We start from the raw sequence: 20,222 nt of genomic DNA, 5'->3' as shown, positions 1-20,222 counted from the left end.
TTTTATTTATTTCTTAAATTTTCTAATAAACACCGCAATTTTTAATTTTTTTCCTTTTTTTCTTTTTTTTTTTGCAAAACACGTCGTGAATACTGCAGTCCATAGTTTCAAAACGATTTGATAATACTCCTATAAGTGATAGAAAAAGGCACAGAAAGTTATGACTTTGGCTGAAATGGTGGAAATCCCCAATTCACCATTTAGCTCTCAGCGCCTCGAGTCCTGCCACGTCCTGATCCAGCGGTGGTAGTGCTTGGATGAGTTTAATGATGTCCCCTTGCCTGATGAGGAGTGTTTGTAGTAGTATTTCTTAGAGTAAGTCCTTTGGTATGTGGAGGCTGCAGAGAGAAAGGAGGAGAAAGGAGAAAAAAGGGAAATTCATTTAAAATTGAGATGTGGATGGGCTGGCTACACTTCACAACACAGTTGCATTTACTCTTCACTAATTAGAGGGTTAACAAATTATTAACTGGAGCTGTAGCAGTGTCACAGGCATACACACAGTTCCAGAAAGAAGAACCTGTTGATTCCAGGATTTTCTAACTTTAAAAGAATCTTAATGCCTTCTGCAGTGTTGCCTTAGGATTTTAGCTTTTTATGTTTTTCAAATCCTGTACTGCTCTACTGTATAAGTCTAAACTCCGTATACAGTGTTAGTTACTGTCTGCACATTTTGGTCAGACAATTCCTCTAGGCCTGAAATCTAGGGGCACCTTACAGCCTCAGGCCCCAAAAAGTGCAAACAAAAGTGTATTGGGGAGGAGCAAACTGGGGGTAAAAGACTTCATTATCTGAAGTTGTAATTGGAGGATTAACCCCCAGTGTGTAAATGGAGCAAACTTAAAATTATATGAAAAAGTCGTGACCATGGTCCATCTTGGGTGTAGCCCCTTGGAGGTTTTGGACAGCCCAAAGTGTACCTGTTGAAGGCCTTCAACAAATACCTGCTCTTATTCTCTCAATCTTGTCCAGCCTCTGCTCTAGGTATCCACTCCAAGGCATCAGCAGAAATAGAGAAAAATTTCCATTGGTTTTGGAGGCTTGCTGTTTTTCCCCCATAATCTGTCCTACCAGACTTCCTCCTCTCTTAAAACACACATTCATTACTTATTAATCTTAAATTAGCCCAGTGTTTCTCATTTGCCACTGGTTTGGTTTCAGAGAACTCACGATTCATGCAAGTAATTTTGGGCATGTCCCATCGTCCGTTGCCCTGGCACCGGATGGTCGGGATGTGGCGCTGGATGAAACCATCCTTGCAGTGGTATCTGATGAGGGAGTTGATCTCATAACGAGGCTTCATCTTCCCAAAGGTCTTTGCATTTTCCACCACGGGAGGCTGGCCACAAGCCACTGGAAGGAAGAGAGAGCACCACCCACAACTTCAGTTTGTGAGCCCAGCTTGAACTAGGACTGGCCTCTGAGCCCCAGCTAAGGGAAGGTGGCAAGGGACCTCAGCTGGACTCCCAAGAGGAGCATCCAGACAAGGACAGGGGGATCAGTCCGCCCTATAGATCTCTAGTTTTGTAAACCAAGACCAAGAGTGATGGAAATGGGAAATTGGCAGATATTGTGGTTGGTATTGCCTTTTTGGTTTAAATTCTAAATGTAAATTCAATCCAAAAAGTTGGTATACTTACACAAAGAAGCTGTTTTTCAGAAACCTGAAAACCAGTGAAGTTAAGACAAGCATTCAAGGAAAAAGTCCTTTTTTCAGGACTTTTCATGTCATCCTCAATGACAGACTGTTCAAAAAGTAGAAACTTTTTGAAAACAAGATCCAAAGACCATTGTAAAAAGCATTGAATGGCAGTTTAGAAAATTATGCTTATGTAACTGCAAAGTTTGTACCTGTTCCTTTTTTGCAGGTATACGTAAGGTGATAATTGCACGGGACATCATTCCACTGCCCATTCTCATGCCAGATTATAACAACACAATCTTCTCCAGCAGAAAAGAAGCTGTCTGGCTGGTTTGGTCTCCAGTTCTCATATTGCTGCAGAAAAGAGAAGCAAAACCATCATTACCAGTGCTGGAGAATATTCACATTAACAAAAGAGCACATGATATCACCTGTGCTGAAAAGCAGTCTGAACTCCTTGATTCAGACTCCTAAGCATGGGCTAAACAAAAGTAGATCTATAATATCCTCTCACTATATTAAAGATTATCTCAAGGGGAAAAATATTCTGGTCTAACTTCTCATTTACTGTAAACTGATGTCAGGTCAACAAGACAAAGAGACACAAGCAAATCTGGACCCTAAGTGTGGCAAAAACATTCTTTCCTACATGTCATGAAGTAGAATGAGCGAAAATAGAGTAAATAGTCCATGACATTCATTATTGCACATCTAAATGAGAAATTACAGACTAACTTCCAAGACGTGGATTATTTATGACAATCCAAATCTGACTTCAATAATCCAAACTGACTTCATTCAGTTAATGAAGTCATTCAGCAGGATGACGTGCACAACATAAGTGACAGATTGTGGCCCCCAAAACCACTCGAGATTGGTGTTTCCACTGAAAATGCTAGGTGGCAGACTGAGACCAGAGAGCAGCCTCTCAGCCTTAGAAATGGTGAGTCATATTCTGCCCTCTGTTGAAAAACCAGCCTCAAACATCTATGGAAATATATGGATAAAAGCAAAAAGTTCTTCTGCAAAAAACGTACTACTTTTAGAAGTAGAAATATGGTTTTTGGGTATGTGCCAAACAAACAAACAAAAGAAAAACCTCACAAAAGAACCTTCAAATGGCTGTGAAATACCAGCACAATGTCATTTTTTGATGAAAACATGGGAGGATTCAGTCTGTTTTTACAATCAATCAGCAGGAGAAGTTGCAACACTTTTGTCAGACTGATTGAAATTTGTGGAGAGGCTCTCTACACCCTCCGGTCCTGGCAGCCAGCAGAGGTGGGATAATCCCTCACCTTGCTCCCAGACAAAGCATAGGAATCTGTGATTGGCATAATGTTATGTCAAGAAAAGTGAGAGAATACTTAGAAACCACTCCTAATGATTTTTGCTGGGATTTCTGTTGTGTCACTGCAGGAAGAATTTAAGGAAGGATAAAAATAGATATCTGTAATAACTGGAATTCACATAAATGCCAGACATTAACCAGGCAGCTAGCCCCTTGTATGGGCAAAATGACACAGTTTCCTACAGTGCTTATATTTTCTCCGTGTTTACATCTTTCTGACTAGAGCTGGCCTGTATAAATGTCATAAAAGTTTAGCTTTCCATTTTCTTAACTCTGTGAAAGAACCCCTCTTCACTGCCTGGGTGAACACATTTTAGAAATAAAGTTAACATACCCCACACAAGTAGTATTTACCTTACAATAAATCAAACTATGAAAGGAAAATGAGTTAAATACTTAACCTTTTCCTACCACGTGTCATCTTACCCATCATAGGTTTTAATTATCCAGGCATTTTAACCAGCACAGTATGAATAAAATTTTTCTGCACTGAATTTATTACCTCTAATAAAATATCCCCCTTTTCATCCAGAACTAAATTAACTCCATCTCAACTTTGCAGCGTTTAACAGTCCTAAATGACAATTTACTCAAGTTTAGGATCCACTAGCTTTCAAGAATGTGTACAGAGGTACACACAAAAATTAAACTGCAAGGTTAGTGGCAGAAAGTTTCATCAATAATGCCCTGAGAGCCAAGGAAAGATTTCAACAAGCCTCGCAGCTGTTTCCAGTGGAAATGATACTGCAGAGCTGCTTGCTTCCATAGGGATGAGAGTGTGGGAATGAAGGATCTTTAGTGGCTATTGGGGGCGTGTGAGCTGGAGGTACTTAGCAGCCTGCCAGCTCCCACCCTCAGCACACAGACTCCATATGCTCTTATTTGCCTTGCCAAAATGACCCCAAAATTTGTGTTTGCTTAGCTGGCAGTGGCTGCAGTGTAGTGGCAAAGTATTACAACTAGGCCTTGTGGTTTGTTCAAGAATGTCTGATATCCTCCAGCATGACTTGCTGTTACCTCACATCTGATATCGTCATTGCACAGATTTATTTTGGCTGAGGAGCTCTGATTTTGCCTGGGTCTGGTGCCAGAATTGCTTAGCAGAGGAAGTTCCAGACTGCTGAATTGCTTTCTTAGGTCTCCACCCAGCCCCTCTGTAGTTTTTCAATTCCTTATTTAGACACTGATAATGGGACAGTGATACAAAGAGATTCTCAGTTTGAGCGGAATAGACAAATAAACCAATATTTTGCTTTTCTCTTATGGATTAGATCTTTGCACAAGCATAGGCATGAATCTGGTTTTCACTTGTGTAGAACTGGGTCACTGGACCATATCCAGTAAACCCATACCAGCAAAATATTAATGGGAATAAACCTTTGGCAATGCTCTTAGCTGTATCATTCAAAGCCTAAATAGAATCAAATACTCAGTGAATATATGGAAGAAAAGTTGCTGTAAGGTTTTCAGTCCTTATGAGAAGTATTGACACTAGGTGACAGAGTGATCTAAAAACTGTAACTTACTTTAGTTTTCAAGCAACATTATCACAACAGACCTGATTTTTTTCTCTCTCTCTATTAAAATGCAAGGCACTTCCAGAATGTGCATTTCTGGACATATAAACTTAGTTATGTACAAGACAAAAAATTGTAGGAGGAGGTTTGGCTGACCACGATTCTCCTCCAGCTGAAGTGGCTGTGGAGAAGGAGGTCCAGAGCAATCTCAGGATGGTTTGGGTTGAAAGGAACCTTTACAACCATCCAGTCCCACCCTTGCCATGGGCAGGGACACCTTCCACCAGACTGGGCTGCCCCAAGCCCCAGTGTCCATCTGACAAAAACCAGAGTTTATACTCTTTATGCTTTCAATTATACTGTAATAATTACTAAATCTTGCTTGTACTTTTTTGGTTTTATTGTTGAAATCAAAGCTTTCTCTGTCACATTGAATTTATTTGTTCTGGCTTTCTCTGCTAAAAGGCCCTGAAAGTTTTCCTGCAGAGTGTGGATAAGTCCATGACTTAGAGCTAGAGCTGATTTCTGATTCAGCTCTTCAGGCTTCCTACGTGGCACTAGATAATGCATCTGGCTGGCCATTCACAGCCCATAAAACAGGGAAAATGTATTCTCTTGCCTCACAGGAGGAGTTTGGATATGATGGCTTCAAAAGCCCATGAGGACATTGTATTAAGTTCCACATTTTGTGGGAGGATTTCCTTATATGGCACTGCATAAACTCACAGTCCTGTTGGGTGACACGCTGGCTTGTCACATGAAATGAGCTAAAAATGTCACGACTGCAGCAGGAGCTGTAAAGCACAGAACTTTATTAGCCAGTCACTACTCATTCTAAATCTGATGGCTGCTAATTAAACAGAAGGAGCATAATCTTCCCATCATGGAGAGGAGCCCACCTCGTGGGAGATTTGTTATTTAAATTCTCAGATAAGCAGCCTTTCTTGATGGGCTAATTTCTTTACTAATGGATAATCCACTCAGCTCTTTCAGGTACTTGCACTGCCCAGATGAATCCAGGAGCATCTCACCTTTGAGACACTCCTTTGGAAATTTCAGCCCTTCCTTCACCTCCAGAAGGCTCATCAAGTCCCTGAGATCAATGGCTTGGATTTTGCATTTCAAAATAGCCAACAAGCATTGTGTTTAACAAAGCACAATAAAAAAAACACTGAGGCCAACAACATTTTACTGCTTGACCTCGGTATTGTGTAAAGGCCAGTAATCTTCTGCACACGACTGAACCTAGGAAATAATTTACTTGAAATAAAACTATTTATATTTATAGGTTAAGGCTTTTCTTTCTGGGGAAAGGAAACGTTTTCAGCATGTTTAAGTAAGATGTCATTACAAATCTGTCTTGGCACTTTTTGGAGCTTGCAGTTGTGATTTTTATTTTCTGGCTACTTCCCTATCTGATTCCTCCTTAATGCAAGACTAATGAGGCAAATTAAAGAAAAAACAACAATGGAAGTGGTATGGACTGGCTGATTGGATACTTTTTGTGCTATTTCATCTGAAAGTGGAGCAACATTTCCTGCCTGGTATTTATCACTAAGCTGAAACCACCACTGCAAACCTTACTATCACCCTTTTCTTCTCCTGCCATAGCTCTGATAAGAACAGGAATACACTTTTCTTCATTTTTTTCAACACAATAGCAAAGTCTCAGAAATCTTTATCAGGAAAGGCCCTGAATGAGTCCCTCACTGTAGGGTTTGTTATAATTGGACATCTTAAGTAAAAATTACATCTCAATTTCAGTGAGTCTCGAGAATTATTCGGTGGCTGAACTTCAACAAGATCAGCTCGAGGTTACAATGAGCACATGGATCAGTCCAGGAAGCCCTCATTTGTGACTCATGCTGCTGTACAGCACTGATGTTGTTACAGGAGACACTTGGAAAGTTAAAAATGCATTTCTTTACCATAGGGAAAAAAAAAATCCGATTTCTGTGAAGAATTGGCAAAGTATGAAATACTTCCATTAAGGTCAGCTACTATTTAAATGCATTTTTTACATGGGAAAGACAGTAAGTTATCTTACAGTGCAGGCTCTGTTCCCTCCAGCCCTGCAAAGGGGTTTTCTATTTAATTTTATGAATGGAAGCAGTCTAACAGAACTCACCAAAAGTGCTCTTGAGATTAAAAACTGCATTCAGTGAGAGTTTAAGCACAAACCTTGATTTAAAGGCATGGGTCATGCTTTAAGGGGGACTGTCACAGGGAAGATCACATGCAGGATTCAGACAGATGCTAAAATAATTGCCTGAAGGAAGGACCAAGTGTGTGCATAAATCTTTGCTGGGAGAAACTCAAATAAATTTGAATATTTAAACCTATCTATAAGTACACACAAAAAAATCACATGTTGTGATCCTGATTTTTTTTTTTTTTTAGGTTCTGGTTGAATACCTTCCCTTTAGCTCCTAATCTGAGTTTTATTTGCTTAGGATTTGGGAAACTGGAAGGGTTTGGACCAGGCAAGAGCCCAACACTCCCCATGACTGAGTCACACTGTGAGCAAGACAAACTCCCAGGAGGAGCTTTGCTAAGTAATTCTGCAAAAGATTTCACTTGCAGGGGTTGGGTTTTTTGGTAACAGAGAGTTGTAATATATTGAGAAACTTTCTGAGTACTGTGCAGCAAAAAGAAAGGGGCTTTGGAAAACATAAATTTGTGGGTGCACAGTCTCTTCTCATCCACAAGAAGAGACTGCAGACTGAATAAGCAGGAAGAGCCCTGCAAAAGGAAATCATTTGGGTAAAAAAATCTAATTAATTGAAAAACAACCGGTGGGAAAAAGACTGCCTGAAGAAATTGAAACATAAAAGCGCCATCAGTCCCATAGTTTTGGGAATAAATGATTGTCTGATGGAGTAGATGACTAGCTCTGGGATGTTTTTTAAAAAGTACCATTCAATGACGATTTTTCCATGAAAAGAAGAAAACGGTGAGTGTGGCAGTGAAGCCCCACTAGGTGACGCTGTCTACTTGCTCCAAAGCCCAGAGCTGCTCCAAAATTTATAATTATTAGAAAAGAACCCTTTTTCATTAACTCTTTCAGAGCTGAATGAAGCCGTGGAGTTTTAGTTGTTCTTTACATGAGTTTTTTGGGGTTTTTTTTGGTTTTTTTTTCCAGAATTTTAGTTTTCATCACACACTGTACAGTTCAATTTTGAGGGTATGCTGTGTGTGATGGGCTCTCAGAAGTCACTTTAGCAGCTGAGAAATCATGTTAAAATGAGTGGCAACGAAAGTAGGGTGGTAAGTGCTGGTTTGGTGTAATTCATGTTTGTTTTGGAGTCACATTGACATGAATATATGTTAGCAGCGTGATGCAAATTGTGTGGGGTGTGATTTATTCTTTTTTTTGTGCACAGTTACCAGGAGAACCACTTAAAAAAAAAAAAAAAAAAAAAGAAGAAGGAAAATCCTGCACTTTGTCAACAATTACTGCAGGTTTGAAGCTGTCCAAGAATTTTAGCCCAGAGTAACAAGTAATTTCAGCTCAGCAGTAACAAGTCTCTGAAGTAATTGCTGATCCCCCTGGTAAAAACAAGACAAAACCCCACTTTGTCCAAGAGGCCCTCGTTACAACATCCTGAACCAAAAATATACCTGTCATTAATAACATTATAAAGTTCTCCTCCATTTAAATGTGGGTCAAATGAGCATCTTAAAAAGAGGCCATAATGACTGACTGCAGTACAGAACCAAAACATTTGGTAGGTTTAAAATCTCCTTCTCCAAGGATCCTGTGGGACATGGGCACAATGAGCTTTTTGTTTGCAGCTGACTACAGCACTTTTTTAGTTTGTTTGCTTTACTTAACCCTCAGAGGCAGGCTCCTTCACTACAATGCTCCATGCCTTTTGAAGGATTTGGGTTTTTTTGTGTGTGTGTCTGTGTTCAATGAAGTTACTCTTTCTTAGAGGGGTGCAGTTACAGATTTGCTGAAGTTAAAGCCTTCTGATTCACTGACCAATAAAGGATGGAAAAGAGAGAGCTTTGTTTTTGCCAGAATTAAGTTTCTGGGATGTTTTCCTTTTTTATTATTATTTTTTTATTATTTTTTTTTTAATGTAGCTACCTAACACTTACAACCTGAGGAACCAGAACACAAAGCATAAACACCCCTGTGCTGAAGGGCAGGAAAAACCAAGCAGGGTCTCTGGACAGCTTTAAAAGTGGCAATATGCCCTGTCCCTTTCCTGGCTGGCAGCATTCTCTCAGTGACAGACAATCTGGCCACAGATGCTGGCCAGCTCCTTATTACAGCACTAATCTTATGTAATGGCAGTGAGCTCACTGCCCTACAAAGCACTAATTATCAGGAGCGTTTTCCAGGGGTTGTGAATAACCCCCCTTGTGGGGTGGGGGGCCCTGGGCACAGCCCCAAGTTGCTGTATGTGCTTAATCCATAACATGAATAGCTCTAAAGGGGTCCTTGTCTGCTGTGCCTGCTCACAAGGGTCCTTAACAAACACAAAAGGGGAGCTGCCAAAAGCAACACCAGATTTTTTTTAATTTTTTTTTTTTTCTGTTTGGATGGGTGTGCTTTACAGCTGTAAAAGTTACCATTCACAGAGCTAAGTGAATTATTTAAATTCAATTTTGCTGGCGTATTTTCATGCAACCCGTTGTGTCCTCTCTCCCTTTGATCAATTATTAAATGCCTCCGCTGATAAGTTTTGTTGTTCTGTAGTTTTTATTGCATCACATTTAAAGTATAAAAAGATCCAAATAGGCAAATTCCTCTGCTCACACAGCTGTGAGAGTGTTTGGGCCTTGCTTCCTCCTCCTGCATCACTGTGTCTTTTCCCAAATGTGTTTGTTTTTACTGCTTAGAGCCTTGTAGATAATTGTGGGACGAAGATGGTCCTTGATTCATATTTAAAAGAGTTGTTCACTGTTAGAGAAATGCTGGGAGAAAAATCTACAGTAAAGTGCAAGAACAATTAAGATTTTGTATTTTTCTAAATGTAAATAAAGACTACATATCTCATTGCACTGCAGAATGTAAATCAGAGGGAAAATAATGTTGTCCCACACCAAAGCCTACAGAACAACCCTACAACTGCCCTGAATAGAAGAAAAGCAGAACTAGGAAAACATGCTCTAAAAAACACTGTATTATTCTCCCCTGGCTCTTGAATCTATCAATGTAATCATACCTGAAATGTCTTGAGCAGAAATTGGCTTTATTTTCAGGAAGTAATGAATAACAAAGCTCTAAAAGAGCTGGAGTGCTGAGAGTTCTCTGAACATACCTCAGGGCCTGCTCTCACCACTGACATTTTTGGAGAAAATTATCTGAAATCAGGGACTGGAAAGATTTGCCAAAGTTTGCAGCTTCCTGCTGGTTCACACAACCTCAGGTGATGCTCCCAGGCTTGTGGCAGTGTCCCCTCATCTCCAGCTCTCACTGAACTTGCCCCACATGTAATGATCTGCAAGGACACCCACTTTTTGTGCTGCATTAACACAGCTGCCAACAGCTCCTTCCCCTTCATATAAAAGAAGGTGTTGTTGTTTTTTGCCCAAAAATTGTTTGGTTGTATGGCTCATCAACTACAGAAAATGAATTCCACCTCTCCCAACCAACAGGACCACTGAAAACAGCGGTTTTTTTTGTTTTGTTTTTGTTTCTTTTTTTTGTTTGTTTTTCTTTAAAAAATAGGAAAATAAATAAATAAGAGGAATTAAAAAAAAAAAAGAGAGAGCGAGAGAACAAGGACATGCATGATGTAGATGAGAAAAGATTGATCCTGCCACCCAGATACAGCATAGCAAATCAGAAAAAAACAAATATATGTGAGCAGCCATTGGATCTCACAGCTTACTGTAATTATAGCCTATTTTATTCTGCTCATTGGACAATGTGCCCTAAGCTTAGCCAAGGAGCACTTTGAAGATAAGTTCTGGACTTAGCCAAGAGTATCTCAATTTGTTTTTTAAAGAAAATTCAAAAAAGAAACACAAAATATAAGCAAATACTTCTGGCCAAAAAAAAAAAAAACCAACAAAAAACACCAACAAAAATCCTGTAATGACAGATTAGTTACCTGAAAACCATTTTCTTTATGGAAAGTGCCACCTGAGCTGACAGGTAAACTTTCAGGCATGAGAGACGGGACACAATGACTTTACTCTAGCATTTTTGCTCTTCTCAAGCCCAGCCTATGTTTGGGTTGCTGTGGGCACAACAAACTGAAAATGTGTGTTTTACCAGCAGATGGTGAGGCTTCATCTGCACAAGACTGTGCCATTTTGCCTGAAAGACAGGAAACTGCTAACTGGTTTTGAATTAAAAACACTTTACTGTTAAGAAATAAACTTGCCAGACCCTGCTGAAATCTCACACATGACAATGCATCAGATATTTCAGTGACACCTCAAAAAGCCTCCTCAAATTCTCTACTCAGGATTATTGTGATTTAGGAGTGGTCCTCCTAACTGGTGTTTTTATTTTATTACGGTAATTTTTCTCATCCTAAAAGGTTGTGGGTTTTTTTTTGTGGAGAACAGACAGACTCAATGCAAATAGGGACAAAAGTCATGTGGGGTGAGAAGATTTAAATACGATTTCTTGCTTTCACACTGAATTTGAGTGTCCTGGCTTCATTATTCAAGACACCAATTCCTCCAGGAATTCTGACAGCCAGAGCATGAATTTACCATATCACTCTTCATCTTTTCCCAAATTTGCTTACTGGCATTATTTTTCCAAGTTCAGCATAAATTCCAGTTAAAAAAAATGTGCACAGGAATACAAGGGTGTTTGTTTGTTTGTTTGTTTGTTTGTTTGTTTGTTTGTTTGTTTGTTTGTTTGTTTTGACTGCTGCTGCTGGCTTGGCTGAATTGTTAGCAGAGACCATTTTCTATAGGGGTGAAAAAGGAACACTTTTAAGGTATCAAAAGTGGCTGGCTATACATAGTCCATTATTAGGCACCTAAAAAGTCTTTTTTCAGAAGGACTGAGAGCCTGTCAAGGATACTTTTGGTTCAGTGTAGGTTTTCCAGTAAGCACCTTGATTCTGTATTCTCATTTCCATTACTTGCCCAAATATCACATTTAATGGTGGCTGGCTCTGGGCCCCAGTTTAAAAAAAAAAATGGGAAGAAACACAACCTGTCAGGGGCTGAAAATGTCAAAAAAAAAATTATTTCCTTCCATTGAACCCATTGGCTGGAAAACATTTTGGGTGCAAGGAAAGAAAAAAAAATAGGTATTTTATCCCTGTTCCCAAAATTGCCAATAAAATATCTGGTGAAAGAGTTGCTGTCAGTGTGCTGCATATTTCTGTTGGTTTTCTTATGCTGATGGGAAATGAGTACCAAAGTAATATAAACCTTTTTCTGTGTCTCCAGCAGTAGAGCTTGTGTTTCAAGCATTCCTAATTCCCAGTTCTAGAGGCTTGTTTTGGTTCAGAAAGAAAATTAATGTGAAAGAGAAAGTTGTCACCCACAACATGTCTTGATGTTATTGTTGTTATTTTACTTTTTCTTTTAAGTCTACAAAACATCAGAACTGTTAGGGGTTTATTTTTAATACATAAAACCTAATAAAGTCATGTAAGCATGATTTTTTGGATTGAACCAAGCTGTTATTTGAAAAAATTCAAAGAAGTATCAAGATAAAGATGAATGTGCACCACTTGTAGCTGCACAATCACTTTCCTGATAGCATCTCCAAGAAAACTGATATCAAGGGGATCCCCAGCAGGCCTGACAAATTTTCCCCCATGCCAGAAGTGTTGAATAGAATTGTGGATAATATTTTTTTGGAGAGTGCATAGAGTTGGGAAACAAATTTAGAAACAGCTGAATACAGATACCTCCTGATACATAAAATACATCAAGGCTATTTAAATTTTGGCTATAGGCAAGAGCCACCTCTAAACTCAGAAATTCAATTTAGAACCTGAGTATTGGTGTCATCATGCTGATTGTTATTATCACCAATTATGCTAATGCACTTAAAGCCATTATGAATTGTGCTTACCTGCACACATAAAAGAGGCAAATTTTCTACCTGCATAGTATTTAAATTCACTACAATTTAGGATATCATCAGGAAAATAGATAGGATGCATAAATTTAATTATGTTATCATTCCTCTCAATTATTAGAGAAGCAATAAATCACTGTAACAACAAGAGTGGTTAGAAAGTATGAGAAATAAGTTAAAAGCCAGGGAAAAAGGAACAAATGAGGCAGCTGCTCAGAACCATGGGATCCAGAAACCATATGGAGTAAGTTATGAGGAAAATCTATTGAAGCAATGAACATAAATTATTTCAAGAGACACCTAAATTGTTTCCGAAGGAAGAGACAGAGGGAAGTTGTTAAAAACGAGAAAAAAATAAGGTGGAAAAAAAAGATCAATCAAAACAGAAATCTGTTGGACAGATGGTATCACTTTGCTCCTAGAATACCTTACTTTCTTAAAATCAAAAATTACAGTAAAAATACAATACCCTAGTTCAGTAGCCTGAATTTTAAAAAAAAAAAAAACAGGATCTCATCTCTAATTTTAATTTCCTCAAAATCACAGAATCATAAAATGGTTTGGATTGGGAGGGACCATGGGCAGGGACACAACAACTCTGGCACAACAACTCTGTCTTTGGAATATATAAGCATTTATCCTATTTTGCACTTGGTGTCTGGAACCACCAATGGGTGCCTTACAGCAGAAAGCCTCACCACCCCTCTTTGCTGTCAGCTGCCACACACAGCCACGTCCCCAAGAAATGTCTAATGTATAAGACATTTCAGAGCACTTTAAGGCTCTGGTTATCTACCAGAAATGAAATGGCAATAAATGAAGCCTGCCTTGCCCCAGGTGTCTTTCTACACCAGCAGCAGCCACATGGTCTGCAGCAACAACAGGTGTGTCCAGATGCTTTTTGATTTAAAAGTTCACAACTGGAAGGAAAAGAAATAACCAGTTTGGGCTTTTTCTTAATGTAATGTTCTCCACTGGGTGCTCAACACCAAATAAATCACCTGTTCCTCCTACAGAAGAGACTATTTTGAATGGGGAAGGGTTTGATCATTTCCTATGTCCATCAGCTCTTTGATTTGTGTTCATTGATGGTGGCTGCAGCTGTTTTCCCTCTCCTGCTGATTTTCCTTTTTGTTTTAAGTCAGCAAGAGGTATTACCAGCATCTTAACATTTTATGGGTGAATTATGGGTCACAGGCTCCTGAGCCAGCAAAGGACAGCTGCTGCAGAGCTGGCTCCAGAAATACTTGAGAGGCTCCTCTGTGTACCCCAGAGACCCAGAAAAGACAAGAGCTTGAATGCCAGATCATTCCCCAAAAATGCATCCTGGTGAGTGAGGAGGATTGCCACACATGGCCTTGTGAAAGGCAAGATCACAAACCAGCTCCAGCAGAGACCCTTAAATTACCACAGCCTCAGATTTTTGAGCATTTCTATTTGAAACCTTCAACAGTTCCCAGACATACAATAACAGGAACTAAGAACAAGACCTTAGAGCTAAACCACAAAATATTAGGTGTCCCAAAATGAATTTACTGGCTGTTTGCTTGGGTCCATATTTAGTGACGGGGGGGATTTGGCTGTTTTTCTTTTGGGATTTGGGTTTTGTTTTTTTTCGGTTTTTGTTGGTTTTTTGTTTTTGTTTTTTTTTTTTTGTAATGCAGCTTCCCTTGTTGCTAGTGGGAATTTGATAAGCCACCACAAAAAGAAATGAGTGATTTCAGCTCAGAGGCATCTTACCAGTGGGCTACCATCAGTCCAGCGGAAATCACGCTCAAACATCTTGTCATTGAGGCCAATCCACTGGTAGTCATGGCCAATACCTAGAGAACCAGAAGGGCATTTTTATTAACCTTCCCATAAATGGAAGAGATTTCACCAAAGAAAATAATTTTATGCAGAATGAATCAGACATCCTGTTCTTATTCTGCTCTTTGTGCTAACAACTGGTTTAGAGGCTCTTTTTCAGCATTTTTTGGTTTAATTTGGGATGTGTATAAAAATGCAGATTCTCATCTAGCAGTTTTAAATGTCTCTGTCTCTTCACTCCCAGTGATGTCTACCAAGGCAAAGAGAATTAATTTCCTACCTGAGAACATATGAGGGGTAGAAAAGGAAAAAAAACCAAAATTACATATTCGAACCCACATTTTTCAAGTTTTGGTTAGGCTGTGACCAGTGTTGTCTAAATTTTACAATACAACACAGTAGCTATTTCTTTATGCCTAATTAACATGATATCTGATAGCATTGGCTTGATAAGGCACAAAATACTTTAAGTCTCCAGAAAAAGAAAAGTCAAAACAAAACAAAACAAAATGCCAAAACCAAAGTTCCTGTTTTCATCCTTCCCCCCAAAAAGTATTTTCTATTTAACAAACAAAAACTTAGAGAAAGATAGAGAAATTGTATTAACTGCAGAAGTAAGCAATTATAACAAAAAGTGTGCCTTTAAAGCATTCTAAAAGTATGTTTTAAGTTGGAGCTGCAAAAGCTGAGTGATGAGGAGGAGGTCTCTGAACCATCAGTGATCTCTATTGTTTAGAGCCACAGAATATCCTGAGCTGGATGGGACCCACAGGATCATCCAGTCCAGCTCCTGCACAGACACCCCAGAATCCCCCCCTGTCCATCCCTGGCAGCGCTGTCCAAACCCTCCTGGAGCTCTGGCAGCCTCGGGGCCGGGACCATTCCCTGGGGAGCCTGGGCAGTGCCCAGCACCCTCTGGGGAGGAACCTTTTCCTAAAACCCAACCTAACCCTGCCCTGACACAACTGCAGGCCATTCCCTGGTCCTGTCCCTGTCTCAGGGAGCAGAGATCAGAGATGCCCCTCCAAGGATGTTGGAGATCACAATGAGGTCTGACCTTAGTCTCCTTTTCTCTAACTGAACTACCCAAGAGACCTCAGCTCCTGTCTAGACCCTTCCCCACCTCCACGCCCCTCCTTTGGGCACTCCCTGACACCTTCAGATCTCCCTGGTGTGGTGGCACCCGAGATGTGAGGCAGAGGGACCCTGTGAGTACGCACGGTTGACGAAGATCTGCTCCTCGTGGGAGAGGATGCTGGTCAGGTGAGCTCCCTGCAGGCGGCATTCCCGCTCCGCCGTGTCCCACGTGCGCCGGTGTGCGAAGTACTTGTAGCACTGTCCCTGGAACTTGTGCCAGCCGTAGTCACAGGTCTCCGTGTCTGCAGCAAACAGACAGAGCACGTTTGGTCAATGCACCAAAACCAGGAACGTTTGGTCAGTGCAACAAAACCAGGAATGTTTGGTCAGTGCACCAAAATCATGCATGTCTCATCTACAACAAAGGATTTTCTGTGGGACAAAGATACAAGAAAAACCCATCTGTTAAGGCATGCAAAATCAAACACTCATCCTTGGGACCTCACTTTCAGGCAGTTCTGTTTACCCACTTTTTAGCACAAACTTCAAGAATATTACTTATCTAAGGCATATAAATGCAATTGGGAACTTTGTGTGTTTCCAAGGATTGAATTAATCTGGATCTGGGCAACTTCAGAAGCACATCCTTAATCCTTATGCCTGGATGGATGAAATGCCTGGAAGTTGGACTGCAGTGAACCTACATTTCATCAGTTTTCTGAGCCTGTCCATGGGGATGGGAACTTTTACAAGAACAAATGGTTCTTCAAGTGACTGTACTAACTTAAGTTTGGAAGAAACAGATAACTGAAGATTATATGAAGGGAAATTATTGTAATTGTTCAGTCTGAATAAGCAAAGCTATAATATTATCTTTTTGAATTCATGCCCCCAAATCCTCTCCCAAAACCCATCTTCCTTGATGAAGTCAACTTTAAGGCATCATTTTGTTAGGAAGTTTTCAAAACTGAAATACAAAGTAATGAAATTGCACGTTGTCTGTGCTTGCATGAGGCATGGTGCTGATAAGAATGCATCACAGAGAATTCACACCAACCACTATATCCTTTCAGCTCAAAGAGAAATAAGCAACAATCCTTGGAACAGGAGCAACCTGTGGATTTGATGTTAATTATTTTGTCAAGGTAAGGCAGCTGTAAACAGAATAGATGGCAAAAAAAAAAAAAAAAAAGTGTCAGTTCCAAGTTTGCTTCTGTGGGGATGAATCACAGGAAAAAATCAACATTATTAAGATGGGCAAAACAAGTGTGATATTTGAATGTGTCTGAGCAGTGCTTGAGGATGGGAAGGACTTGCCAGCGATAAGATGGAGTTTTAGGGAGGAGTGGGAGAAACAACAGGGGAAGGGCAGAGAGTTTGGAGCCATGACAGATGCAATGGCATCGTGAAGGACATTTCAGCACAAAGATTACAGTGTGTTTCAGCCACAGCTATCTCAGCACGGGATGGCTCACCCTGAGGGGCCTCAGGACGTTGAGGAACAGAAACACAAGGCCTGGCCTCCCCCACCCCACCCTCCCACCAGGAATCAGCCACTTCCCACCAAATTTTATCAGTCCCCCGAGCAAAATGGTGTCTGAAGCCAACTGTTCCAGCCTTTCCAGAGTTATGGAAATGTTCTGGGCTGGAAGCTGGATTTCTCATTTTCAGTAAGTCAATGCAGTCAGTGGTCAACAACATGCTTTGGCCAAAAGGGCTCTTTTTGTCCTTTTGTATAGAAACAGCCAAATGTATGCCAAGGGCTGATGGCTGCACATACCTTAACTAAGAGATTACTTAGGTCTGAGCTGCTACCACCTGATAAACAGTTTTTCACAGCACAGGTTTTTAATTCACAGCAGGAAGAGGCCACTTCCATCCTGACACAACGAATTGTCCATTTTTTCAGAAAAAGAGTTTAAATCCCCCAGGACACAGACTGACATGTACATGTCAGTCATGTACACAAGTGGATTTCAAACTGCAAACATATCACGTCAGAGGCTTATCACAATTTCTCTGACACTAAAAATGTAGTCATTATCTTAGGAGTCTGATACCAAAATAATTTCCCAAAAGTCATCAGTATTGACATAAATGTACCAAATGCAAAGGCATAATAAAGCTTACACTGATTACCTCCCTTCTATTTCCAGGAAGTTTAACTGTAGAAAACTGCTTGTGCCTTGAGTCATCCCAGCTATAAATAAGGAATGTAATCTACATAACCAAATCGTTAAGTTTTTTATCTTTTCTCTCTGTATTCTGTGTGAAGAGCAGGCTGCAGACACAGCTTTAATCTCTGGCATCTAGGTAATTTTTAAAGTTTAGTCTGCCTGAGCTTTCTAGAACATTTGTTTAACCACATGAGGCTGACTAACAGACCTATGTCCATTGTGAAGGCACTTAAGATTTTATTATTTATCTTGTTCAGGGACTCATTGTCTCACAGGAAACAAGTCAGATAATAACAAGGAGCTGAGAAAAACATGGCCTGAGAGGATTTCCAGGCTATTCTAATCAAGCCTTCCCCAGCCTCTGCTAGAAAAGAAGTGAAGGATATGAGAGAAGATTTGCTGAAAGGCACATTGAGGAAGCAAAGAGGCTTGAAAATACAAAACTGAGAGGACTGTGTTTGTAAAATTAGATACAATGGCCTAAGCATGAATTTTAAACTTCTTTTCTTAAGGCTAAAGGTGCCAAACAGCAACAAAGGGAAAAGTTAAGTAACTTCTGCACCTCTGTGTATTCCAAATGTTAAAAAAAAGCCTAAAACTCAGAACTGATGGCTACAAAATATTATGTTCTTAGATGGTAGAAAAGAGGATTTTTTTGTTTGGGGTTGGGGGATTGGTAGGGGATTGTGGGGTTTGTTTTTTGGGGGATTTTGCTTTTGGTGTTTTTTGTTATTGGCATTTTTGGGGGGTTGGTTTTGTTTTTTTATAAAGGAGACACAGATGAGAAGAGGGGGAAAAAATGAAAAGGGAATTGAAGACTCGAGATGATAGAGGATAAAAAATGCAAACCAGGCAAGCAAAACTGTGGGGACAGTTTCATCTCCGCAGTTTTGTCCTCAGTGTGCAACCCAAAAGCTGAAAGGGTGACAAAAAGTAAAAGGGTTCCATACGGGTATAAATTTTTAGTGCTTTTACTGAACCAGTAGACACTAATTGCTGGTGGCTGTAAATTTTCTGACCCAACCACAGTGAGCAGAGTAGGTGCAAGCACTTATTGAATGCAATACTTCACATTCACTTCACAGTCACAGACTTCTGTAACCTTATTCCAGCATGTGATGGAAATACTGAAACACCGCTCTCCATATTTGTGGTGGTTTAAAACTCGTCTAGGTTTTATGGCAATTCACAGGGGTTTTCAGTGGTGTGCACAAGGAGTTACTCTCACAGCTTCTGTTCTCTGTAACTGCAATTGAACATGTGTAACAACATCCCTAAACACTGCATTAAAAAAAGAGATCTCTGTAGTTTTGATACATAAATAGGGATTGCTTTTTCAATACCTGCTGACAATAGGTCCATTGTCTTTAAAGAAATTCCAGAAGAGGCTTAAAGGAAATAAAGACTGACACAGGTACCAGAACATAATGAGAGTCTTACTCAGCTCTGAATTTTATCAGTGACTCTCTGCTTTCAGCTAATGAGGAAATGCTGGAGGCCACTTAGCCCACACATCTTGAAGAGAAACCCATTTCTCTAGTAAATATCCAAAATAATCCCTTTTCAGCTGATAGACATCAGTAAGAAACCATCTGTTTTTAGAAAGTATCTTTTCCCTGAGCCCTTCTCAACTACTTCAATCCCAACCAACCAAGCCCCATGAACTAGTGAATTAAATGAGACTGCAGTAATCACAGACATTGAAAAAGTGAACTTGGGTTATAAGAACAAATGATAGGGTGGTTAAAACCCACAGTTGTTTTGTTTTCAGAACCTGGAAAAGAGCAGCTGGTTGAATTATCCCAAGGAGACGCATCCTGTTACAAGCACATGTGCCATTTCTGCACACATGTCCAGCTGCAAGTAAGCCAAATCTTAAGGTTAAAACATTCCTTGAGAGCAGGTAGAAAACAGCTAGAGCAGAAAAGGGAGAAAAAGGAAAGGAAACTCTAGCCAGCCAAGGAAGGAAGAGGAAAATCCACAGATGTGCTCATCCAGTTCTCATAAATAGAATACACCCTTAAATTGAGGTTCAAATTGCAAGTCTCTACCATTTCCTGAGACTTGTCATAGGGGCTTTTCACAGAGGGGTGACAATGGAAAGAAAGACTGATGGCTGTCCCAGAATAAAACTCACACCAAGATGTACTGTAGTGTCCTGTCACTCTTTGGAAAAGTGTTTTGGGGATATTTATGGATTTTAAGGGGCTATGTTCAAATGTCTACGAGGGACAAGCAGAATTTGCATCTTCCCTCTGAAAAGATACAGGTGGTGGGCAATAGAGGATGTTGTCCCAGAAGTGATGCTGTCTTAACTGAGATAACAATCTAGTTTAAAGACAAACTTTTCAAGGAACTTTCAGCTGCACTATTTCTAACATCTGACAAATTCAGCTCTCTTCAGGAAGATGTTCCCGGGCTCAGATTGCTGAACTCTTTCCACCTGGCAAGAGGAAGGGCTGTCAGGGAGCCAGTTTCAGCTCCCTGAGTCTCAGGACTGATTCTCCTCAGCCTGGATTAGATCACCCAGAAGGTTCCTTTAACTTCACCACCTGCCAGAGATACCTGGCATGCAGTTCTGCTGTCCCCTGGTCATGTCCCCTCCAAATGCTGACACGAGCATACCTCTGTTGAA

General features: G+C 40.2%; 1 protein-coding gene across 1 annotated transcript in view; it reads right to left on the bottom strand.

The window, feature by feature from the left end:
* Positions 1-207: 207 nt before the first annotated feature.
* Positions 208-20,222, bottom strand: part of VCAN (versican) — an 87,260-nt gene continuing 67,245 nt past the window's right edge. The window contains exons 8-12 of the mRNA XM_062513419.1: positions 15,554-15,712; positions 14,265-14,347; positions 1,852-1,996; positions 1,171-1,353; positions 208-338 (exon numbers count right to left, since the gene is read on the bottom strand). Coding sequence (XP_062369403.1) covers positions 208-338; positions 1,171-1,353; positions 1,852-1,996; positions 14,265-14,347; positions 15,554-15,712 — 701 coding nt within the window. The remainder of the gene's footprint in view (positions 339-1,170; positions 1,354-1,851; positions 1,997-14,264; positions 14,348-15,553; positions 15,713-20,222) is intronic.

The sequence above is a fragment of the Cinclus cinclus genome, chromosome Z, assembly GCF_963662255.1.
Source record: "Cinclus cinclus chromosome Z, bCinCin1.1, whole genome shotgun sequence".
Taxonomy (NCBI): Eukaryota; Metazoa; Chordata; class Aves; order Passeriformes; family Cinclidae; genus Cinclus; species Cinclus cinclus.
Note: the sequence above shows the minus strand (reverse complement) of the source record. Positions and strands in the feature narration are given on the sequence as shown.